Genomic DNA, 27,079 nt, shown 5'->3' on the forward strand with positions numbered 1-27,079 from the left:
TGTATTCCAAACATTATATTCAAAATTTATTTTTAAATAAAAGAAAAACAATGACTTTAAATAAACAAGGTATATTCTACATACATGTAGAACAACACAACTTTACATTAGCCATTTTTAACTTCCAAAGTTCTGCTGTAGCATCTTCAACATTTGACAGTATTGGTTTCAATTTCAATCAGCCAGACAATACCCCAAACAAAACAATTTGCTTAAGTGAAGCTTCAGCTTTCTTGACCAAAGATGGTTCTGCTAATACAAAAGCACCCGGTTAAACAATTATCCCCACTTAACATCTTGTAAATGAAGTCTTTTCAGCCTTTTTTTTTTTTTTTTTTGGTTTTCTGTTCCATTGCCTGCATAGAAATCAGCATAAAGCTAAGTTGCAAGCTATGCTTCACTTCAGCAGTGCAATGAATGGCATTAAACTTCATGAAACAAAGACATAAACATTGTCAGCAAATTCAATTATGTATAAACTCTTAAAAACAATGTTTTCGTGGGTCACAACTAGACTAGTTTTCAGTGTGCAACTCTCCTCAGGAAAAACTTTTTCCCGATTCACACAAAAAGAATGAAGCACACAATCAAAAGCCTTTGTTCATACAGAAATGCCCATTAAAAAGTTCCATGTTATCATAAGGCAAAAGAAATACTAAAGTGGATGAAGCATTTTGGCCCAGAGTATGTTTTGTATGTACACAGACATGACACTGGTGTGTAGCATATGACAGCTAAAGGATTGGCTCAGTAAGGTACGTGTCCGTTTTTATAAATACATATCATTATTGCTAATATGCTACACGCAATTCAACTTTTAAAGCTGCCTTGTTGGCATGAGCCTTGTAATCAGCAGCTCACATTCATGGTGACAATACTCTATTCCATCTGAAGTAAAGCAGTATATAAATACAATTATGAATACAAAAGGCTTACACAACATCCCTCTCTAGCTTTGCTGTCTTTTTTTGTTGTTGTTTTCTTTTTTTTTTTGCTTGCTTTTTATTTTTTTTTAATTAAAGATGTTCAAAGAAAACAAGTCCAGTTCACCACAAATTGGAAAGTCTCACAATAAGGTTGGAAACCAGGCTACAGGGATACAGGGAGAGGATCAGAGAACATGGCATGCATTACAATCTAGTCCTTTTAGTCATACCACTGGAATATAGAAGTCCAATTTAAAGGCTAGACTAACAGTAGAAGGCAAAAAGCCAAGAGTAGACTTAGTTTGATGTTTAAATTAAGATTACAATTTTAGTAACAGCAAACTCACCCAGACCTTTAATATATTCACAATATTTACTGCAATTGAATACTTAATTTTGACTACTGTGGACACATGTGTTCACTTTAAAAAGATATTAAATACCTGCATCATGAAATTACATTCTTAATACATTGTTTTAAGAAAATAGCTTGTGTGAAATGTTTCTGAAATGTATTTCTGCTCCCTTCTGTCCTTTAGTGAGTCCCACACACACACCCCCCACCCTACCACTCCCAGTCAAAGCACTCACACACACACAAAAAGCCACAACACCCCATAAAAAGGATGGAAACAATGAAGGGGGCCAGCTAGGCTAGTTACAGCACAGTGCTTAACAAGGTTCAAGACCGAACCAGATTAGAGTTGGCCAAAAGATGCTCACAATACGTGACTGACCAATAATGCCTTTCAGCTCATCCTATCAAACTCAGTCCACTTTTGGTTCATTGCAACAACTAAAGTATTTCATATATACATATAAACACAGGACTCCAGCTTTATTTTAGTTTGTTTTTGCTAAGCGTTTTTACTTTCCATTCATTTTGTTCTGCAGCAACTACAAGAGGTAGGCATAAAGCATTTAAGCTTCTTTCCCAAGGTCCTGTTACTAGCTCAATTTGGTGGGATATTATAGAAATCAGATGTACTTTTTCCTGTGACTTTACTAGGTACAGCCTTGTGCAGTCCAGCTGGACAATAGTAATGTGACCACTGGCTTTGCTAGGCCAGCAGACCATGGAGTAAGAAGCCATTCATATCCAGAAGGATACTTATTTTTTTTTAAGGAAAAGTTCACTGCAGAGTATTCATGTAGCAGATATGTATCAGAAAAAAATTCTCTCCATTTCTGTTTGTACACAGGAGCAAAATACCATTTGGCCAAGACTACAGATGTATTTTCACAGATATGCAAGTGCCATGCAAAAAATAAATTAAAGAACAGATACCAAAACATACAAGTAGTAAAACTACTGAAGGTAGATTTTCTTAAAAGTACTTTTATAAACAATTTATAATACTTTCGATCCCCCTTTCTCTTTTTGACAGTCACAGTTACAAAGCTGTGGCTATACATCAAGGATTTCTTCTGCAGTGCCTCCACAACGTAACCTGTAGCGTCCTGTCCTCCAGCTAATAGTGGGGTCCCACAAAGCAGACAGGAAAATGTAAATTGTCATGGATTCTCTGATGAACCAAGCGACCGCATAATCAAGTTTAGAAAAACATAAAGCACCACCCTAGGAATACAAAAACAAATATTTAAGCATACTAACTATTCCAAATGAGTTTCGAAGTAATTTCTATTAAAGATAAATCTACTCTAAGGCTTAACATACACTTTGACATTATCAAAAGCATATTCTATTTTTTAGAACCTAAGAAGTTTTTCCTCCTTCAAGATATGATTACCCATGTTAAACATGAGATATTTGGCAGAATGACCCAAAAGATTCAAAAAGTGACTTGTATGCAATGCAAAAGACAAAGAAGAGTCACAATTTCAATTTATAGTTCCTTTTGAAGCTTTGTAAAATTGTGTTGAGAGCAGGCAATAGGTTTATACCACAGACCTAAAGAATATGCCACCACACATGCTCAAGGGAGTGAAATTAGAAGAATCAAGCTTTTGGCTTATTGAATAGGAAAAAGATCTAAAAACATTTATAGACAGCCCTTCTGAACTGACTGTTCCTTTGAGATTTACCAGCTACATACAGAGCTGCAAACTGAAGAGGCTTCAGAAGAGGAAGAACAGGCTCAAAGTTCTTCTACTGCACCATGTATGTATCATGCAGCAATTACAGCAATCAGAGAAATGACCGTCAAACTAGTGTTCTACTCCATCAGTAGAACTAGACTTTCCTTCCAGGAATTCTTAAAACTACAACAAGAATGTTTTTCAGTATGATGAGAATTCATTCATAGTTTGTACGCACAAATAACTGCGGATCAGATTTAGATGGAATAGGGTCACAGTAGACACAGTAGCCTGAAGAACTACAGCATCAGAAAAGCAAGTGTTTTTGATTTGTGCTATTTCAATATTAAAGGTTTTACTGAAATCTCCCTTCTTCCAGTGATAAGGAAGTTATATTTCTTAAAATTAGACTACATCCAGTATCAAAATACAGAAGAGATATATGTGTTTAAGTGTACATAAAATGTACATATAAGCTTCATGATACAAAAGACAGAAGAACAATTAAAGATTTAAAACTAACTACAATTCCAGAGCTGCTGTTCTTTTACTTTTTAATAAAGCCAAGAGTTCTGGGCATGCCTAAAAGTAGAGAAGACCAGAAACACAATTGCAAAAATGTGAAAGGGAGACAGAAGTCAACTTGCAGAGGCTAGTTAGAGGTAAGTACACAAAGAAAATAAGATCACAACCAAGCACACCTTTCACGCTACTCTAAGTAAAGTTAGCAGGTGAGCAGAGGTAACAGGATTTGACCAAGCACTTCCTTGATGATATCAAGAGAAGTATCTTGTCATTATAATCACATTTATCTCTTCGTTCTTTCATAATCTCTGAAAAGAAAGGTGACATACCTGAACACCTCTTAGTTGAATGTAGTCAAATATAAACCAGGCCAAGCAGTGACACATAAAAAATACCATTATATCCCATCTGAACACATGATGAGCTGCCCAACCAATAACCAGACTGGCAACAAAGCACTCTGAGATTGGCTCACATATTATTGTGGCAGGTAACATATTAATTCGCAGTTTGGCCCATCTAGGAAAAAAAAAATACAGTTCAGACTACATGTAATTTCTTACAACCTCTTCCCGAAACTCGTCAGGTGATGAGCCATCATTCTTGTTTAATTTACACTTCCAAAATAAACATGGGGAAAAAAAAAAATAAAAAAATCAGCCTTTTAAAAGCACTATGTAAAGCATTGAAACCAGTTTATTTTTGTTGCTATTGTGTTTTTTTCTTCTTAGGCTTTTAGTGTTTAAAAAAACAAACCAAACTACTCATGCATGAGTCTTGCTTCCCTGGAAAGTCAGCACCTTTAGCCATGCAATGAAACTATAGCATTCCTCACATTATCATCAAATTAGTTTGGGAAAGTATTCACTCCATTTTTAGATTAACCACAACAGAAGCAGATGACATTAATGGAAGAGAGAGGAAGCAAGAATTAAAATTTTACCTGATCATTCTGGACTGAAACTGAGAAATTGAATATGAACCAGAGTTCTGCATTGCAACTTGTGTGGCCATTGCAAATTTCCACCCTCTGAAAAATAAGTGTGCATTATGAAAAACATGCAAATAAGAAACTCAAAGAACAGTTATAGAACAAACATTTTAAGAATTCTATTAAGCTTCGATATTTTCTTTAGTATATATGCCATATTATTACAATGCATAAGAGCAAAAAAAATTAAATATGTTTCTACCAAATCTCTTACTTGGGGAACAGTAAACGTCTTAAACAATTAAATGTCTCAAACATTTTTCTAAAGCAGCTTATATGGACTTGAGTATATCTCTCCAATAACTGACAGAACAAAGCATATGCCATAAACACGCTTGGTACATACACATGAAGTTGACCTGACTACCTACATGTATAGCACGTAACACATGAAAACAGTTACAAACTGTATTTCAAACAAAAGCCTGCTGCAGTGATCTTACCGGTCTGCTATAGCTTTGGCCATAAAATAATCTTCAGCAATATATTGTGCAAAAGCAATCAGTCCCCCTGCTTGGTCCAAGACATCCTTCCTCATCAAGCATGACATTCCTGTTACACACTTAAAGCCAGTTAAATTGGCTGAAATATATGACCTTGGATGTGAAGTTCCAAAATAAACCTGCAAAAACAAGATAAGGTTTTTGAGCTCTACATGTAGCTAGGCCATTACTACTGACAATTCTCTCTTTTGTATGTATTTGAAGGAAAAAATTCTAAACATATCCAGTAATGATCTAATATTTGGAAAGTTCTTCACTATCCGAGTAAGAAGTCTAACTTAACACTAAATCTGAGAAATCTAATAGATGTGAACTCTGTTTCTATGGATTTAAGACACAGCTTGAATTTTTATATTGAACTGCCATATTTTGTTCAACACTAAATTTCTAATTTAGGCTGTTCTCAGGTAACACATATATTAAAACTCAAACTACTAATCACTCAAATAATATATTATTCACTTACAGCTAACAGACATACTGTCTCATTCCTCTTGCAACTTCATAGATGCTTACTACACAGCAGTACAGAAGCACAGAATTTTTGTTTAATGTACCAACAAGATGAAATAGCCAAATAGACACTTCAGACTGAAAAAGCTGCATTTTAGAAGACCTAGTATAAAGTCAGCAGTTTCCTACAAAAACATAGCTGAAGCAAGTTCTAGCATCTTAGTGCTATTCATCCTATTGATGGTCTCACTAACACACCAGCTTATTCAACAAAAGGCAAGGTGACCTTGTGGTACACTGGAACTAGAAGCAAACAGTTCTTCCAGGAGCATAGAAGCAGCAATTAGAATGCTATTTGCAAGTAGGAATAATAAGAGTTGTGTGCTACAGCTTCTTGCTCTCTTCTTTTAAGAAAATCAATTTAGACTTTCTGCTCCAAAAAAAATTCACTCAGGGTACCCTCTCTTTACTGAATTTCTCCATGCTTTTTTCTCTCACATTTGACTATTAGAATAGAACCAAAATGCCTTATCTATGCCAGCTTAGCATAAAAAGGAGTGATTAAATTATTTGCCTTGACACACAAGGAACAGACAAAACTCAGCCTCCTCATTCTACAGAGAAGAACATACTGAGAACTGAGAGGGAAGAATAGGACAGATAACATTAAGTGATATGAAGATGGTGGACAAGAATCAACTCTTCACCTTCTCTTTCTCAACAAGCATTAGGAGACAAAAATAGCCCTACAGAAGAGCAAGGTTCAGAGTTAAGAAGGCAGTGATGCTTGTAACATAGATCTAAGAAACTTCCTGATACAGACAGATGAGATGGTAGAGATTTACATCGATTCAAGTAAAAAAAAGTAAAAGTTCATGTAAGAAAAGACTACTTCTTGCATAGGGTGCATCTCAGCTGAAAATACTGGAAAGCTAATAGAGTATTAAGGGAAAACAGAACATATACCTTGCTCAGGTCCTGTTCCCAAAGGTTCTGATTATAACCTCTTATAAGATACTACTGTGAGTAGGACTTTTCTCTAACTCACAGTCATTTTTGTTTTAAAGTTAAAGGTTAAAGTTCAGTTAAAGGTAGAGAGTTCATAGACTTTTTACTAGTTATTAAAGCCCCCGTATTTATTAAAATAAAATCCTATATTTACACAGTGTTCTGTATAGCAAACAAGATTTGAATTAATGTCTGGAGTATTAATTTACAAGCTGTCCTAGGCAGTCCAAAGCACAACTGCTGCTAAAAGTAAATGAAACCTCCCTTCACTGAGAAGTAGAAGAGGCACTACACAACTTTTAGTCAGCAATATATTAAGTACATGTATATATATATGCACACACACACACTCCACTAACCTGTTCCAGGGTGGCAGCAAATCCCTGTCTGTCAGCAACATAGGGAAGACCATGGACCAATCCTACTTTCTCAGTCATTTGGTTGGCCATATCTGTCAGAGTGTCTGGTGTAACTAAGCAAGAAAAGAGAAAATGACAGTTAATTGAGCAATCCCATCATTAGCAGAAGGCAACTATGAAACAATATTGTGACTTTAACATTATTATCAAGAGCAGGTACAGCTTAGTGCATGTCACACTGGGGCAACAATCTGTCAGTAATAACTTAATCATTACTACTATTTCATGATCAGCAAATAAAATAAGAACAGTATTTTCAAAAATAAGATCAACATCCTTAGAGGTTTAAAATTTTTATTCTGTGAAGACTTCTCCAGACTTCATTTCTATTTCTGCTCTCAGTTAAAATAATCTTCTACAACTGCTAACCTACATGGAGTAGGGCAATAAGACTATCAGCACATTATAGTACACACCTACCTCTGATTCCACTATCACAAATCCATATTAGATCATATTTAGCAACTTCATAGCCAGGCATTAAGTTGTTAATCTTGGGGTTGATGCCAACCTTCTTACCACCTTTAAGAAAAAAAAAAAAAATAAAAGAAAGCAAGCATCATACTCATCATACTCAAAAACGCATGGGGGCTTTTTTGTGCTTTTTGTTTGTTTTGTTTTTGAAGCTTGGGGAAGGGAGGAGGGGGTTGAGGTTGTTGTTCACTTCTAAAAGTCCTGTGTTTTGTATTTTACCACAAATAAGGAGAGAACTGAAGAGCAAAATCATTCAAATGCTTCCTCATTCCAAAAAGGCAGGTTAATAACTGAGAGTAGAATTGCAAATCTTTTTACTACATTCTATAAAGTACATACTGCCTACTGCTTTTTCTTAAGAGTCCTGGTTATGATTGTTACACTCTAGGATAACCTTAGCAAAAGGGGAAGAGGAGCAGAATACAGTGACACAACTTTTTACTCCAAACAGATAGGATTCTATTTATTTCATGCCATCTAGTTCTAATTATCTTTTCCTACCCCTTTCCTCCTTCAATACAAACAACTCGTAATAAATAGACTTACAGTCTCTAAGTTAATGAAAACAGATTATTTTAACACCTCAAGCTCAAATACAGCTAGAACTCTAAGTCACTTCCTGCGTATTTAGTATAGCATAGAGACAAGATACAAATTGTTGAATTCCACATGTAGTAAAAAAAAAAAAAAAAAGGGCTGGGGTGCATAAATTAAGTAATTATTTTTCCTAGAGTTTGTTGTTTTTGTTTGCTTTTAAAATGAGGTCACAAATCATGAATACAAACTTAGTTCTATACTCTGCTCAAACACAGGATTAACTCACAGAACCCACACTGGTAGAACAAGACAACTGTGTCTTTCAGAACACTATTAAAGAGCTGAAAGCCTAATGATTTTTTATAAGTTGGAGTCCCACTCTGGAGATGCACTGCTTACCTATAAACAGTCTAGCATCAACATTTGGGTATTTGCCAAGGAGCTTTTTGCATACATCAATAGCTGGATCATCGTGATCTTGTACACAGAGTAGCACTTCATACTAGCAGGAAAGAAAAAGAAAAACATGCATACATTTAATACCAATAAAGCCTAGGGAATAAAGCTTCACAGCTACCAAACTGAAAAAAAAATGAAAATCACTGCTACAGAATTAAAAATAAAAGGAGATTGTTTTACAGCTAAATAACATCTTGTGCATCAGCAAGTACTTGCTAAAAAGAAACCAATTCCACACCCCTGTAAACTATTGTAGCAAGGAATGTTCATTTTCCTGCTTTTGGGGAGACTTCTACTAGGCACAAAATAGGACACTATGGCACAAAGAAGCTAAGTTTCTGCTCCTGTTTCCATTCCACCCTAACCCTAACAGTGCTTCCATTTTTGTTCACACATGAATCTGAAGTTCATAATCAATGAAATTATAGTACATTAAACATTAAAGGAAGGTGCTACAAGCTGTGAAAATGATCACTTCCATGACAGAACATAACCCACAGTACTTTTAGGATTACAGATCTCACCTTTCTGTCAAAATATATCAGCTTCCAAAGTACTGGGTGCCAGAACTACGCTGGGATTTGATCTTTACCAACAGTCTGTAAAACTCCGAATACTCACACGGTAAAACAAACAACAGACTTATAAATGAAACTGACACAAGCCAGATTCTTCTCATCTCTTTAACAGAACTCCAGATCATGTTAACACAAACTACTGCACACCTGACTGCAGCTTCCATTTCTAAATTTTGTGGATACATAATGCAGAACGCAGAAGGATGACAGCCCTTTGAAACTAATAAAGGTACACTTCATCGTACAATAATGCTAAACACAGAAACATTCATCATAACATACAAATTCCCCCTCTACAGAACAAGGGTTAGAAAACCTAGGAAGAAGCAGGAAACTGTACCTATTTCAGCAGTCAATCTACATATCTACTAAATGAGCTACAAACACTAAGTGAAAAAGCAGCATTTTAAGAATCACATACAACCTAATGTTTTCAGACTGCTTTTCAAGTTTTGAAAGAGGCATTTGTTTCTTCACTAGTAATGTACTCCCCTGAATACTTCTTTCTTGACATAGCCTCCTCCTCTCTCTGATCAAACTGTGAAGTGTTGCAAGTCAGTAGCATACCAGTTCTAAGATTACAATTCAGAAAGTGTGAATTCCTGATCAAAATACCTCAAAGCCATCCTTACAGGCAAAAAGTTAAACAGCCAGCATCATTAGAAACGATTGTGTTTAATCCCATTTGATACAGGAATTAAAAATAAAAATCTGCAGTTAGTGAGTCAAACAGTTACTTCATTCACCATCACACCGCAGTAACACCTAGCTGAACTTCACTTTCCAGAAACTGCACAAGAAAAAATTATTCTTAACTTCAAAAGCTGTCTGCCTATAAGTTCAATGATGATCACCTCTAATGTTCTTTGAGGAACAAGTAATACCATCCAGTATTGTATGAAATAAGTTGAATAAACATATTATTTCAAGGGGAGAAAAGGCACCACAACATAGAAACCAAGCAGATGCAAGTTGACTTGGGATACTGTGGAAACTTAATAACTTCTAAATTGTACTTCTAGGACTTCCTCTAACACTACAGACTACAAAACAAAAGCAGCTATGTCTCTAAGTGGAAATATAAAGCTAATTAACCTGAAGAGCAGTGTTTGATTCCAATCATTTTTACTAGCAAAGAAGATGGAATTTAAGTAGCAATAAATAAATAAATAAATAAATCTCATTAGGCAGAAAGATCTTTCAACTATTACAGAAGCAACCCTTACATCATGAATATAATGAAATGAATACAATTGAAAAGATGGATTAGCAAGAAAGCACTAACATGTGAAACTATTTTGCTAGTAATTCATAAAATTAATCTTCAATCCACAGTTGTAGCAAAATCTCTATATCCAGCCTGAAAAAATTCAATGAGTAATAACAGAAAGCTTTGACACGACAGCTTTTCAGCAGAAAAATTTTAATTCAAGGTAAATAGCCTTTGTATGCAAAAATGAACTGAAGAACAACAACGAATATGAATAATGCAGAGGAAATACAAAGGCACTTATCTGTACAAATATTAGGATTGGGTTAATGTAAATGTAACGAATGGGGAAATTTCTGACAAAATTTCAGAATGTATAATGATGTGGGTAAAAACAATTGTATTTGTAGTCAAATATTGAAATGGTCATTATAACCATAAAACAGCTTGAGATATTGTTGCCTGTAACTTTTTTTTTTTTTGCTATACTTAATGCTTATTGTATTTTCTGGGGAGTCAGAATGATTCAAATCTGTACACCCCAAGTTTTGAAAGGCCTCAAACACTACAGAAGAACAGTCCAATTTCTAGTCAACTTGAGTGGTTTTGGTGGGGTTTGTTTTTTAAACCCTATCTGACAGAGCTTTGAACTTACTCCTAAGCAGAACACACAAAGAAATCCACAGAGTTCACACATACATTTGTCCTTTTACAAAGGAAGCAGCATTGTTCAAAGTAATTCTAAGAAGAACTGAAGAAAAAAGTTTTTATATATTTTGAGATCAAACTCTTGATATGTTGTAGGAATAGACTGTATTCCACACACAGCACCATAAACCACAAAGCAAATGACACAACAAGTCTATCCCCTTTAAGGTCCTTAACACAAGGACAGCATCTGACACTTATCACTTACCTTACTTATCATGCATACTACAAAGCCAAAGCGGCATTCGAGAACAAACATAAGTTTTTCTTAACTATTTGCTTTCCAGATACGATTAAGTGGCTAGGAGACAGTACTCCACCAGTTGTTGATAGGTAGGACAATGTCATCATTGAACAACATTTTGCTAGAGGCTGTCAGTAAGAACCACCAGTAAGTTTCAGGCAATCTATTTTCACAAAATCTGTTGCAGAAAAATACCTAATTATGAAGGCTGTCTCAAAAGGCAGTGGTCTTCTAAAGGTTGTAATGCTATAAACAAGAAAGTACTGGAGTAATGATTAAACAAATCTACGTGAAATCTAGAGTACATTTTGTCTTCAAGTCTTGGTCATGTTCCTTTATAAGCAGTTTTTTTTTTTGTTTGTTTGTTTGTTTTGTTGTTTTTTGTTTTTTTTTTTAAGAGGAATAGATACAGTCCAGAACATACAGAACAGTAATCATGCATTTGCTGTGGAAGGAAGAACAATTCAATACACAACCAAGTTGAATAACTCTAGCACAAGCCACTGATAGGATTGTCAGAGGAAGAGGAGAAAGGCTGTAAATAGTATACATACTTTGGGATAATCCAGTTCAAAGAAGGTTTCTAAGTTGTTGATCAGATTAGGATCCACACCTTTTAACGGCTTTAAAAGTGAAACACCAGGAAGCTTGCTATATGGCTGTTTATCCGTGGCTTTCTTATTTAGGTGGAGGCGCCTGCGAAAAGAAATAACAGATCACTGTATATGAAAAAATGTGCTAGAGAACTTTGCTTAAAAACATCTAAAACTAAGAAATTCAGAATTTAAAATTGTGTTCAAAATTGTTGTTTTGGTTGTAGGATCAACAGCTGTTTTTAGACCTGCCAACAGCATGTCAGAAAATGAACAGTATTAGACAGGATAAATTCAAATCAGTCCTATTCAGCTTCTGAAATACTTTAGATAAAATTCCAAACATGATCAATTTCAAACAATAGAAGTATCACTTTCCTCAGTCTACAGAGGCTGCTAAAAAATTGTTATTATAACAAGATAATCAGAAAACAATTTCCTGTAAACAATAAAATTGTGAGGTTATTTTTCCCACATCAAAGCACGCTGAAAGCACAAAGGGAAAAACACAGATTGGTAAAAATCAACAGTTAAACATCTTTGAGGAAGAGACAAAGATCAACTGAGATCTTTCTAACATGCCTTAGAAAGTAAAGTTAATAATCTAGTTACTCTGCTAAGAGAAGAGATTCCACTAGATCTCTACAGTGTTTTGTTGAAACAAGATAGTGACATGCTTATGTGTCATTTCATCTACCCCCTCCCCTCTCCACCCAGCACACTTCTTAAATGAGGTTTGCAGCTGGACACCAGAAGCACAGCACTATTTACAGCAGCATAACCGTAAGACAGAAGGACAAAGATGATGTCCTTGTGTCGTCATCAAAACCAAGCCACTGCAGAGGTAAACTAAAATAGTCCTGACAAAATTAATGGAAAAGGAGAAGTCAGACCAAAGTGAAGAAACTGTTCAGTAGTTCTGAGAGCCACCACAAAGATCTCCTTGCCAATTTGGACATCAACACAGCAGGAAACAAGGGTGATAAGGGAGAGCAAATTACACTACTGAACAGTGGGGGAGAAAAAAAGGTAGATAATGCAAATACATAATCATTTTTAAATGGGCTGGTGCAGTGCACATAGGGTTTATTATATTGTGAAAATCCTTGAAAAACAGGAAAAGTACGTGGAAAGAGATAAGATCTAAAAAAAAAAAAAGATTAATATGGGCAGCAGGACTGTGATAGATAACAAGCAGCACGTGATAAAACTGCAAAATCTCACTATGCATTGTGTTACAAGCCATGCTGACATATAGGATTAGGCAGGTGATTGAATTACATAGGGAAGAGCCTACACATGGTGTGAGGGACGCCTTACAAAAACCTGCAAATGAGGCATGCAGCATTATCAGGATCACTATGGTAAGACTGACTCTAGCATAGTATCTATCCTGGGAGCTACATGTGTTGTGACACTAAGGTAAGGCTTAGTCAGACTAAGTTAGACTCCATGGAGAAAGAGAGAACAGTAAGCCACACCATTTTACATTGATAAAGGCTATTTGCAGATTGGTGTAACCCGAGCAAGAATAAAAGAATAACAGCTGGAAATCTATCTTCACCAGAGAAACAGAGCAACCATTGTCAGAAATCAATTGCAATATCAGGGCTAACATTTAACAGGGGAGTCAAAATACCAGGCTAAGTTAACATTAATCTTTTTAACATATATATCCTAAATGAAGTCACACACTATAGAACATGCAGGGTCTACATTGTAAATGTAAGATGAAATAGCAGGCTATGAAGCAGTATTTTTGAATCTGAACTTGTACTTATGGTGGTTCAGTTCTCTCAGATGGCTGTTGTGATTATCGTGGTTTTCATCATCACTGAGCACGCAAGACAGTTAAAAATGACAAAGGAATATGAAAATTCAAGGTTCATACTACACATGTAGCATTAAGTACTATTTTGCATTGAACTTAATCCAGCCTATTCAGACGTTCTCGCTTAATGGATTTTTTTTTTCCACTATCCCTGCTTAATGTAGTAAACTGCAAAAAAGCACCACTACATCAAGGAAACAATAAAAACCATTTAAAGTGCAATTTAAATGCACCTGCAGCAGGTCCTGAGTGTGAAGGAACAGTAGCCAAGTTATCTACAAACATCTTCACACTGACATGTGTTAAGTGCATCAGTCTGCAATCATTAGGTGACAAAGCTTTGAAGTCCCATCCAAGCAGCCTGGTGCTGGGAATAAGTTGTGAAAGAAGAGCAGAAGGATGCATAATGGAGCCTCAGCAGCTACTTTACTTGAATAATTTTCCTTAATAGCTGCAGGAACACAGATCTTCACCATAAGTTTGCAAGAGATACTTAGATATTACAAAGCAGCACTAACAAGACCCGGAAGGGACTGAAGACATCCCCTGGAGGCTGCAGTTGCACAGGCACTTGAGATGCCCTAGCAGCATGGAAAGAGACTCTTTTCTGTCTGTAATTTTGAATTCCTACACATGTCTTCCAGTCAGTTCCTTCTTGGTCAACTAAATCACCTCACAGGGATTAGTGGAGTTCAGGATCTGCTACAGAATAACGTATCTTTGCTCAAAACAGGAGAAAGGTGGTCCTACTTCTCAGCACAAAGGGAAAGAAGGTGAGATCACCATACTTTCATTACTTCTTACAAATGCCTTGCACTAAAACATCTCCAGAAGCAGGTATCTCTATGCACAGATGAAAACTTGTAACATTTCAATCAGTGCAATAAATACCATTGAAAGAAAGATCAGAGAAGTCCAGAGAAAGTAGCGTGGGTAACTCTCAGATTCACAGAAGGGTTAGCAACCCTCACTTTACAAAGACAGTTAAATAATAAAATCCAACCATGTTTATCTTAGCCTATACAGACATTTCCACACTAATAACAAACATGTTCCAGCACCTTACAGCAGCAAATTTGAAAGCATATCATCATTTTACAATTCAGCAGCCTAAAACATGTATTTTATAAATACAGAGCATGCAGAATTTTATTATTTACAAATTGAAGTTGAATTCCATTTATTCTTGTCACTGATTCAAGACAACTTTTGGCTTGGGAGCCATGGGGCACATTTTGCCTGACACTGAAGGTGGGTGGGAAGGGTCTGCTTGAGCAGCCTCTGCCACAGCGCTGGTCTACAACAGCAGAAGGAAAAGCATCCTTAGGAGTGGTAGCACAGACTGATGAGAAGGTGTTGAAGTGACATATCTAAACTTCAGTAATGCATTATCAGGCACTAATTATACTGCTTTACACAGATTTATGCACACAACATCCTACTGCACACTTAGAGGCCTACTACTTTTTAGGGACCTCCTCAATTTCAGATAAATTTGAAGGCTGCTAAGCAGGTCAGCCACAGGTCTCCAAACAAGTGCCCAGAATTATTCTCTGAGCAAGAAGAAAATTAAACACCTGGATCCTTTTTCAATCTTTTTTGCCCAGAGTACAGTTTCATAATGCAGCTGAATCATTTCAAGTGTAGGCTGCTACTTAAAGGCACTCCTTTTATTTCTCCTCCGTTCCTGGGATGTGCTGTGTTTCTTGCAGTGGTGCTGTCATTTGTCTGATCCCACTGTGACCTAGTCAAGACACTTAAACCACACCAATGTTATTTCATCTGTAGCATCAGCATTTTGTCAATTTAACTTAGCAATTATATTTGCTGAAAGGATGGGCAAGATGACCCCATTGCACCATTAACAGCAAAGATCCCTCGGTGTTCCTTAACCTCCTTGCTTCTGTCAACACCAGCCAAACAAGACACTGTGACAGTACAGATTCCCATACAATCCTGCTGTAAGCTGTTTTGACTCATTTAAACAGAAAACTAATCCTGAAGTGGGAGGGAAAAAAAGCCAGATTGCCAAATTAATGTTGGAGCCACTTCAGGAAGGATGCAATAAGCTCCAAAGCTTCGGAAAGGAGACTGCTGAGATTAGGAAAAAAAAAAGGACAAACTCATACTCCTTCCTTCCCTGACTTCAGCAGGATTCCAGAGAGCCGAGCTGCCCATGGGAAAGCAGCATGAGCACATTCACCACAGGTCAGAGGAGGATCCATGCCAGCACAAAGCAGACCTGGGAGCACAGCCACTTCCTCTGGAAGTGTGCACAAGGATGAGGTCATGCTGCAGTTGGTTAGTGCTCCCTCATTTACCAGCTGCGGGTAAAAGGCATTCCAGTGACATTCTACACAGATTTCTTCCTGTGGTATGCACAGCGCACCGATTAAAGGGTAAAGGCCCTCAATATACAGCACACTGATATCGTGATGGGGAGGTGCACCAAAGGGAAATGAATTAGAATACTTAAAACAAGAGTCAAATGATTTCCATACGCACAAAAGAAGCTGAAGTAAAGGACTTAAAAAATAAAAAATGGACTGAAGTAAAACCTGGGCTAAGATAATCTTAAGTTCCCAGAAGGTAAATATTCTCTGAAAACTAACATTAATCTGCACTTCCAGTTGCGGGAAGCAGTAGTTCAGTTAGTAAAGACAAATACAACTGCACACACACAAGATAAAAGGGAAACAGACTCAACTCCCATACAATAGACTGCAATTAAACCTGAAGTAATGGGAATCCTTTTATAGCCCAAATCCTAAGTAGTCAGCATACACAAAGTGTATACTTGCATGTACTTAACAAAAACACAACTGTGTCTATATCACAGCTGTTACTGGAACACAGTAAGCACTGAAATGAACATGGAGCTTTCCCATGTAGACTGTCTGCAGGCTGCAATCAAAACAGCAATTCTTGCCCTGTTTCTGCTCTACCACACCCCTCAGCCCACTGGTGGTAATAAAGCAGTCAGGGCCACAAGATAAATTGGACCAGCCTGCTAATCAAACAGAACTATCCCACAGAAAATCTGAGTCTGAGTCACCATGTAGCCGCATGCTCACTGAAGGCAGATTAGGAATGTTTATAAAGGTGTAGGAGTAGGAGGTGATTTAGGTTATCCCTTTGAGCAGCAAATTAAGAGCCAGCAGAACGTAGAAATAGAAATACTTTTTGAAGCAGGCTCCTTGCAACGAGTGTTATGCAATTTCAGAACTGCATACAAAGTGATTTGTGTTTTGTTTCTGAGAGCATCTCCAGAGGATGGCAACAACTCCAGGCCTGGTAAAGCAACCACAGCAATCAGTTATTACAGCAGAATCAAACCTACGGATGAAATCTTCTAATACAAAGCTTTAGAAGATCTGCACTGTAAGATTATTCAGTTTGCTTTTCTGAATTACTTTGCAATTCTGTAGGGAGAAAATAACTCATTACTACTTATTTCATAAGGCACCAGTTTAAATGAAAACATCATTTGCTAAATATTAGATAATGTGCTTCCTGCAGACCCAAGCTGCTCCTTACTGCTCCCACCACACAGACAGATCCCTGCACACAATCTTTCACAGTTCCTTTATCTTAAAAGCTTCTAAAACAGCTAACAGCAAGAAAAAAAAAAAAAAAAAAAGCACTGATGACTCAAAACCTACATGAACAAATAGTGTATATATATATATATATATATAATGCCAATCCTTTTCCCTTTGTTTTCACAGATGAGGTAAGGAAAAACCTACACACCTTGTCTAGAACACAGAATTGTCAGCAAGGCAGTGATACTGCTGTCACTGCAAGTGTCTTATGGGACCTTGAAGAATTTCCAATAAAGAACATCAGGAAGCAATCACCAGCAGAAGAAAGCAACTATAAAAACCTTCCAAAGAAAATACTAAATTAACTTTCATACTCAACATAACATTAATGGTTTCAGAAAAGGTTTCTTTCTTTCCAGAAGATGCAAATCAGAAAATTTGCTTTTGTAAATTTCATCTCTCTTCTCTACAAAAATAATAAATCAAAAACTGCAAAAATACAGACAGCACTGGGGATACAGAATCTCAACAGAAACATTTATTTTCCTCCACTACTATACAATCTACGAGCACTGCAAACCTACTATTTTTATGGAACATCCACATTTCACCTCACCTTTAAAACTGTTCAAAAGGTAGTATGAGTATCTTAATTTTTAAAGCTGCAACCTGAAAATTCAGCCCATGCCCGTGTGGACGGAGACAGGAAGCATTTCTCACTTTTAAGATGCTGCTGCTATTAACATTTGAAAGTTCACAAGGAATACTCTCATAAGCCTGAAAGCTTTTTATTTCACCCACAGCCTTATTCTTGCAAAGCATGCAAGAAAAACATATGCTGTTTTAGGCTTAAAAATAAAGTACTCCAGCAGAAAGTGCTTGGGACATCTCCTCTAACAGCTCTGCACATTGTCTTGGCATCTTGGATGTTTTACATCAAGTAAGGTATATGTCTAGTCAGAGAAATATGTCTTCTGCTTTAAAATAAAGCATAGCATGCTATCATTATTAAACCATAAGCAATGATCACCTCAGAACTCATTACTATACAGACACAATGAACCCATACCCCAGAACAAGCACTTAAAGGATACTCACAACCACCATAAGAACTAGTGTTTACATTCACTTGAACAGGTCCCTCTTTGTGGATTATAGTGCTGACAAAACTGAGACAAACCTAATCAAGGGGTTAGAAAAAAGGAAAACAACCAACAAAACAGACTTTGGTTTTCAAAGAGGTATTTCTGAAGAGGGGAATGACTACTGGTCTAGAACAGAGGCAAAAGCAACTACCAACATAAACAGGCAACACAGCTGAGCTGTTTTAATAAACCAGTCCACTAAAATCACACATGAAGTTGTCAGACTGCTTCAAGAAATACAACAGTTTCAAAGCAACATGTCACAGGCAGTACTTCCAGTCTTAGCCTTTCACATAGTACACAATACTTCACTTTGGTTACCATTGTCTACAATTGTATTTTATTCTACCTGCCCAGAAGATAGTGTAACATTCATTTGTTGTGTGCAAGAACCTCACTGTGACCCACGGTATGAATTAACCTGGTCCAAATTTGAGAAGGTATAATATAGTCTAGACCTTTATCAACTATTCTAACATACTTAAGAAAATGCAAACTATTCAGCTAGCAAGAACTAAAGGTTTCTATCTATTGTTAAACACAAAATAATCTTTTTTAACCCATAGCCTTTTGTAAAATGCAAGACTAATTAGGTACATCAAAACGAAAGAACATCTTTCAACTAAAAGAAATTAAAACCCCAGTGAATTAGACTACTTTTACTTCAGCAGTTCCCAGGGAAGGATGATACGAGGACTAAAGAGTGCTTTAGTAAACCAGTAAAACTAGTCACATACTTGCATGCCACACATGAGCTCTGACAAAGTCCACAAATCCATTCCTAAAGTCACGTAGCATTGTCTACCACCCTCTAGCTAAACACCTCCACTCATCCAGAGTAATCAGAAGTTTACAGCAGTATTTAGTTTACATAAAGCCTCAGCTTCTTTCAACTTCATTGAAATCTTCAAACATTGCACAAGCAGACAAACAAAGCATATTCTTCCTCATTTCATTTCTCAGCTTCCCACCGTGCAGCTAGCACTTAAGGCTGAATGCCACTTTGCTTGAAGACCTCCACTGCCTCCAGTAACAAAATCTATTTCAACTCAAGAAGAGCTTCCTTCAATACAGTCCTCTGCTTTACATGCTCCAAATCTCGTAGTCTTCCATCTTTCCACACAAACTATTCATCAGGCAGACACGGTTTGTTCCTACAGCTTTCTTATGTTCACTGCACCATCTCCCATTCTCTCTCAAGACAATGCATCCAACCTGAGAATGGTATCCTCAATTCTACACCTTTAGATCTACCCTAAATCATCTTTAATCTGGGCCTCTACTAAATCACGCATGTTAAAAACCTGCAATATCACACTCTCCCTTCAATGTTTGCCATCTGTACCTTATCCTCCTGGCTCACAACAACAACAACACACACCACAAAAGCAGCCTTTTCATTGCCTCCAACACTAATATTTTTCTCTCACATTGTTACCACTCAGATTTCTGGTTTTGTGCCATTTTGCTTTCCCTCTGGTATTAATCTTCCAACACAAAAACTCATTCAAATACACATAACTCAAAAGTCAACTCCTAACTTCTCCAGATCTGCCTTCCCTAAAGATTATCTAAAATTAAAATTGTGACCAGAGCATCAAGCAAATTTAAAGTTGTTTAAAAAGAAGCAACATGAACAATTTACATCCACTATGCTATCTATTTCAACCAGTCACTAGATAATAGTACAGGCTGTCACTGTTCACAGAACTACAGAACAGCTGAGGTTGGAAGGTGCTTCCAGGCAACCCGCTAGCTTAAAGTTGGATCAGCATCCAAGCACGGTTCTTCTGACTCCATGAACGGAGCCTTATCATCTCTTCTTGTGGCCTCTTCCACAGTTAAGCCATCCTCACCATGAAAGGCTTCAGAACTTCAACTGAAGTTCTTGAATTTGCACTTACTGCTTCTCATCTTGTCATTGGGTACACCAAAGAGAATCCAGTCCTTTCTTTACTCTCACTCCACCCAGGTCAGGTATTTACACATATTGATAAGATTCCCCTTGAGGTTAATCCAGGTTGTACAGTCCCAGCTCTCTGAGCTTCTCCTTGCTCATCACATTCTGCACAGCCTTGACACCATCCTTATGGCTCTCAGCCAGACTTGCTTCACCATGTCTCATACCAAGTAGCCCAAAACTGCAAGCTGCACACCACACACAGTCTCAGTGGTATTGAGCAGAGGAGAAGGATCACATCACCTAACTGGTCAGAAATGCAGCCCAGAATGCTGTTGCCCTTCTTTGCTACCACAGGCACATCACTGCTCAGGGTCAATTTGCTGCTCACCAGCACCTCCAGCTTCTTTTCTACAAAGCTGCTTTCCCAATGTTCAGCCCTCAGCCACTGCAGATGTATGGAGCAATCCCTTGCTATTTTCTCCAGCTGAGCTTCATGAGATTCCTGTCAGCCCACTTCTCCCACCTGTCCAGCTCCCTCTATATGGCAGCCACTCCTCCCACTTCTGTATCATCAACAAATTAGATGTCCTTTCCCATTATTAAAGCCATTAATAAACCATTGCCCCAGATGACTTTTTTGATCTCAGTTCTGAAGACTTTTAGTTGTTTCCATGCTTTATCACGAGAACAAGATATTGTCTTCTCTAACCATGCACTGGGCATAGAGCCATCAGCACTAAGTTAGCCCTACTTTCAGTAGAAGGTTGGATTAGAGCTGTCAAATAGTATCTCCAGCCTAAAATGCTAGTTTCCTACTCCGTGCTGAAAAACTGACCCTCAACTTTATATCCAAGTTGTTACATACTTGTGTGTGCCTATACTTCTTGATTCTACTGTTCTTCCCTAGTAATTGTACTTGACTTGCTACCTTTGCTTTGCTCTAGTTTCTCTCTGCCACAATGCTGCCACTCACTCAGAAAAAACAATCTAACAGTTTATAAGGATGTGGTACTTGCAGCCAGTATCTAAAGGACTCTGCATAAAGTAGGGTTTGCCGTCAGTGCAGAGATAGAGGAGATGATGGTGCTGAGAGAACAGAAAGATAGAAGTGCTACCAAGATCAAAGAAAAGCCTCAAGTAACTTTGCAAACTGGGATGCTGGAGAGGAACGAAGTCAAAAATGGAAGTCAGTATTTGCTTCTCTAAACCCTCTACAGATTTTAGTGAAAGAGTCCTAACAGAGGTCATGAGCTTACTCTATTCCCTGTTCCACAAAGATGAGGTTACAGATGACAACCTAATGTTAAATACAACATTTTACATCAAGTTTGTCATCAGCTACGCAACAGGAAAAAACTGTTCACCTGCATGGAAAATTTCAGCTTAGATGGTACAAGTTCAGTAAAGATTCAGCTGAGGAATGAAGAAAAACAAACTCAAGAACAGAAAGAGCATTCTGCATGTGCTAAAAGCCTTTCAGCCATTTCCTGGAGAAGCTCCAGTGCAACCACATTTCTCAGTTTTCTGCTTTAATTTGGTTATCATCAGGAGGGATGGAAGGATGCCTCTAACTTCAGAAAAAGGTACTTAAATCATCCCTGTGAAAGTTCATCTACATGTTAGCTCACTGGTGCCCCAGATTACTTGATAGCCCAGACATGGACCCATGGCAGCTGTCTCCAAAGCACTTCCAGAAACCAAAGCAATCACACACCTAAGACAGCAAAGTGAGTAACTACAGCTCTTAACAGATACTTTGCTCAGTGTACTGCCAGAAAGCAGCAGTGCAAAAACAAGACAGCCCAAACAAAGAAGCAGCTACAGCAACAAGCAAAAAAGACAGAAGGTCAAGATCAAAGACAAGCAGAGGTATCACAGAAGAGCAGGGTAAGACTGGACACAAGTCATGGACCAAACAGCAAGGGACAGCCGAACAAAAGGCACTGAGACAGTAAATCAGGGACAAAATAATAATAATAATAATAAATAATGTTTTCTTCAGAAAGCAAGATGAGAACTGTTATATAGTAATGTATTATTAACCCAAAGATCAACTCAAAAAAGCAGGTGTCAAACAGAGCTACATTGGGTGTAATGGTCTTTGTTTAGAACCCACCTTTTAGAAAGCTTTTCAAAGTTGCTTAATTTCTTCAGTAAACTTGAGTTTTCTGAATCTCTGCAAACTGAACTTCACCCTTGCATGCTTATGCATTACTCTAAGGGTATTATTTATGTTTTCACTTGCATGTAGGAGCTTTCTTGCTTTGGTATGTTTCTGGAAGTCTTGGGTTACGCTCAGCAGACAAGGCATAATGTGCCTAATTACATCTAGATGCAGCATGATTAAATAATTAATTTTTCATTGACTACTGCTTGGTGTCCATGCACTTAAATTATTTTTAAAAGCTAAAAACAGCAATATGGTCATCAACTCCATGGTATGACACTACCCTTCCCACTTACACCTGAAGAATGAGGACAGTGAGCAGCATCAGTAACATGGTGCCCTTAAAAAACCAAAAAACTCTGCAATTAGAACTGTTATGGGCAACAGGTACAAAAACAACAGAGACTAAACACTGGAACATGACTCCATGAGCCTTATTTTGTAGACCAGGAAAATACAGCAGGAAGTTGCAAGCATGTTAAGAAACTCACCAAGCATTTCTTAGGAACTCCCTAACACTGGCAAAATTCAACACAACCCAGAGATGCCAGGCAGAACAACTTCCTAAATTTATGACATCCTATCCTCTATCCTCAGACCTAGAATGTATTTATTATGTGGCATATGAGCTGAAATAATCAATTTGAGTTTCCAGAAGTATAAAACAAAGACTTTAATTTTCAGACCAAAGTCAGAAGACATAGTAGGGAAACATATCAGAATACACTTAAGTAAGGCTTTTTCTAGCTTCTGTGGGCTTTGTTTGCCAGCTTCATTTTAGGAAGGGACATCCAGTGTACAGAAAACACCTATCAATCATTATTAATCCAGAACTATCTGTTTTCAAATACTGTTAAAGCAGCAAACCCTCTGCCATAGAATTTGAAAGTCAGTTATTCAGAAACACAATGTGTTAGAGTGCCATTAGCTGAGAAAGCAGCTTCAGTTGTTTACTTTCTCCCCCTGATTTAAGAAGGCATCTGTTCCATTCTGTGCATATCTTCAGAGTAGAAGTTATTTAAGAATCATTAGTTTAACATTAGTTTAACAGAATGCTAAAATATCAAAACTTACTCCTTAGTCTCCTGACTAACGCTGTAAATCCTTTCCTTATTTGCACATGATTCACACTGCCTTCCATTTTATTTTTGTTCTGAAAGTCCATTTTAGCTGTCCATACAACCACACAACGTCAGATGGTTTGAGAATTAATATACCCAGCAACATCCAACACCAAACTCCTGCTGGATCAGTCAGTGTTCAAATTCAATTCAAGCAGCTACACGCACACAAGGGTCCTTGCTCAGGGACCAGTGTTGGGTACAAAGAAAAGCAACACAAACAGGTCAGATCCCACTGCCTTATTACACAGAGTAAACGTATGCAAACTGCCCTTTACTTAATTACTGGCAATAAAAACATGCCATTAGGCCTATGTTAATTTCTTTTACTTCACTCAGTACTACACAGAGAGCAACAAACTCATACTGGTTTCAAATCATGTACTCCAGGCAATTTGTAGAATGCCATCTGACTTAGCAGCATGACTATCTGAATTTCCTTGCTTAACCCACCTGTTCATTCTGAAGGAAAGTGAAATTCACCAAACCCACTGCATTTTTCATATACCAAAAAAACCCACAATGTGTAAATGTGGTAGGGGAGGAAAGTGTCAAGAAGCAGATTAAGCTTTAGTGAATGCTATACAGGAGAATGGACAGCAGATAGTTTCTCAACTGGCATTTTCCAACCTTACATATCCAAAGCTTTTTAAACCAATCACAATACAAACCAACACAACTGAAACGCTCGTTAACCTTGTCAATTGCTGTCAGCATTTCAGAACAAGAAAAGTTTACTTTCTCAAACATGTATAATCCTATCTATCTACTTAATTCACGCACATTCTCACTATTATTACTTTAAAATCAAACACTTAAAATTTCAAAGAGAACCACATGATGAGGATTATGTAGGCCATGGAAGCTTTGTGGAAATGTTTTAACAGAGTTTTAGTCTAACAGCACAATTCAGTCCCCACAACCCACCAGTTAAGTGCTGCTAGATGCAGTGGGCTGAGAACAGTCTTTAGTCCAATCACTTACACAAACATCAAACCAACATTATCACACAAGGTGAAAAATGGGAGGACTAATTAGCTTTACCTTTCTTCTTTGCTGTCTGTAGCTGGCATAGTTTAAGTACTTTTCAGTATGTGGCAGACATGGTAGAATTCTACTACCATGTTACAACCTTTCATGGAGATCAAAAGGAATTTCCACATGTCAGAAAGGCCCCCCAGTACCTCAGTGACCTTGGGAAGGGTGCAGCATACTGAACAAACATCCAAGACACAACAGAGGGGCATGAGTAACTGTGCCTAACCACCATCACCTTCACGACATGGCACTAGTCAAGATCACTTTTTGGGGTCCTTCCCCTGTAAACACCTACTAGCAGCTATATCTATCCTAGCAGCTCCACCATCCCAGCACCACAGAGATACTTCCCTGAGATGTCTGCTGTAGGTGCCCAGCACTTCTCCAATTTCACCACAAGCGAAGGACAGCTGAGTGGTAGCACTCTGGGGAGCAGCAGTCCTGTTTCTACATACCTATCCAATAACTGCTGCAGCTCTTCCACCCAGCCTGTGCAACATGGCACAGCTTGCAGCTTGGTCACTTCAGTGCTACTATCTGCTCAGCCCTGATTAAGGGCCACCCTTCCATGCCAAACACTAAAAGCCATGTTACTGACCCACCTCATGGGCAGAGATGGTCAGCTCCCATCTCCACATCTTCTGAGCAGGTCTCAAGAACCCTGTTGCAGACACATTCTTCTCCAGGGGTGTCACCAACTGGAGTGAGGCTGCCTCCATTCTTACTGATCATACTGTCCCAATGGCAAGTTTTCCAGCTTGTTATCATGCTGCTGTCGTATAAAGTAAACCACAGGCACACCACAAACTCCCAGTAACAAAACCTACAACTCTATTCATGTGTCACAGCCATTTCATTTACAGCAGTTCTAGGCTACACCATTCCTGGCTGCTGCCTGCCTTAACCAGCAGCTACTGGATGAGGCAACAGTCCCGACTCCAGCAATTCTACTTTAAATTATTGTCAGTTCACAGGAAATTGCTGATTTGGATACTGAGGTAAGGCAGAAGGCAACCAAACTTTCAGGGCAGTACCTTTTGTTCCCCTTCCCCATGCCCTGCTTCAGACAGATGAAGATCACCTCTAACCTCCTCGTTTCCCTGCATCTTACACTCAGCTTCCCCAACCCACTCCGTGAGGTGACGCAGGACATCAGTGCATAATGGTTTTCTGCCCCGCCTTACTTATATTTGGAGCTCTTCAACTGTTCCTCTGGCAGGTGCACCTGCTTTGGTGTGACTCACCCACAGGCTGCAAACCCTTTGAATTGCACAGGCTCAGGGTGTCCGCACCCAACCAGGGCTGGCCACAGCTCCCCAAGACACACCCTCAGTCCATCCAGAGGTGTTCCTGCACTGCTCCACACCCTCTGCTCTGTACCTGGGATGTACCATGAGCTGCAGATAACACCTCCTTCCCTACAGCCCCTGTTTGCTCTCTCCTGTCTCCTCTACTGTTTATCCTCTCACCTGCCTTCTCCCATGTCACCATTTGGGTCTCCTGTCCCTCACAGCTGCCACTACTCTTTGTTAAATATTTATGAGCAGCAGCAGCACCACCACATGCACTTACCAGGGAAGCTGGAGTTCTGGCACACAAGCAGCCTGAGAGCTGCCCAGAGCCAACTGTGCCTATGGTATCTTATAGCCTCATCCTAGGGCAGCCCTGCAGCACGCTGATACCAAAACACGGCTATTCATGCCCAGCACAACCCATATGCTAGTTTTCAAGAAAGAATTCAGTCACCTGAGTAAATAGAAGACCCAGATGCAACCCAACCACAATGCAAAACAATGACCAGCCCTTTCAAGGGATTCTTCACAGGGAAATAAAAGAGCAAAACAATCAAAACCAAGGGCTGTAGGGGTAAATTTAGCAAGTGTGAAGGCAAGAGGAGCTCTGTCTCCAACAAGGGCAGGCACTTATCACAGGTACCTATCACATGCGTGGAACAGCAAAGAAAGGAAGTCAAACAGAAATCCGAGTATCTTCTAACACCTATGGTGGGGCAATAGTGGCCTTTCATTGACGAAAAAGTAAAGCCAAGGCCTACTATAGAAAGGAGCACGTCTCAGTGCTTCCCCACATACCCGGACAGCCCCTCTGCGGGCGTACACAGAAACCTGCTTTGTGTGTCCGCCATTGGAGAGCGAACACCCCTCAGCGCAAGGTAAGGCGCTCCACCAGCCGGTGCCCGAGGCAGCCCTGGCCACACACACACACACACACACTGGTTTTTCTCTTTTTTTTTTACAAGCATCGTCACTGCGTATTAAATCATCCATGCACCGAGTTATCTACCCAAAAGAAAAGCGGTCCGCATAGCACTGCGCTAACCGGGCAGCTCCGCACCGCGCCGGCAGCACCGCACAGCGCAGCGCCGCTCGGCCCGGCCCTCCCTCCCCACACAGCCGCATCCCGCAGGTGCACGGCGTTATCCACGGAGCTTACGTGTAGATGATGGACATGAAGTGCATGAGCCACAGCACGACGAAGAGAATCAGACCGAAGATGGCGAGTCCCTCCAGAGCCAGCGCCAGCACCGCCATCCTCAAGGCGCGGCGGCTACGGAGCCGCGGGGAGAGGAAGGAGGAACGAAGGAACGCGTCACCTCGAGCCGGCGCCGAGCGTGGCTGCCGCACTACGGAGAGCAGAACGGCC

At 38.8% G+C, this 27,079-nt stretch overlaps 1 protein-coding gene across 1 annotated transcript; it reads right to left on the minus strand.

Moving 5' to 3' along the window:
• On the minus strand, positions 1–27,079 carry UGCG (UDP-glucose ceramide glucosyltransferase). Its single transcript, XM_015849854.2, has 9 exons — positions 26,870–27,079; positions 11,630–11,771; positions 8,276–8,378; positions 7,286–7,387; positions 6,806–6,918; positions 4,926–5,104; positions 4,435–4,521; positions 3,821–4,010; positions 1–2,505 (listed from the first exon to the last, which is right to left on the minus strand). The coding sequence occupies exons 1-9, from the start codon at positions 26,965–26,967 to the stop codon at positions 2,335–2,337; spliced, it is 1,185 nt and encodes a 394-aa protein (XP_015705340.1). The 5' UTR covers positions 26,968–27,079; the 3' UTR covers positions 1–2,334.

Source organism: Coturnix japonica, chromosome Z (assembly GCF_001577835.2).
Source record: "Coturnix japonica isolate 7356 chromosome Z, Coturnix japonica 2.1, whole genome shotgun sequence".
NCBI lineage: Eukaryota > Metazoa > Chordata > Aves > Galliformes > Phasianidae > Coturnix > Coturnix japonica.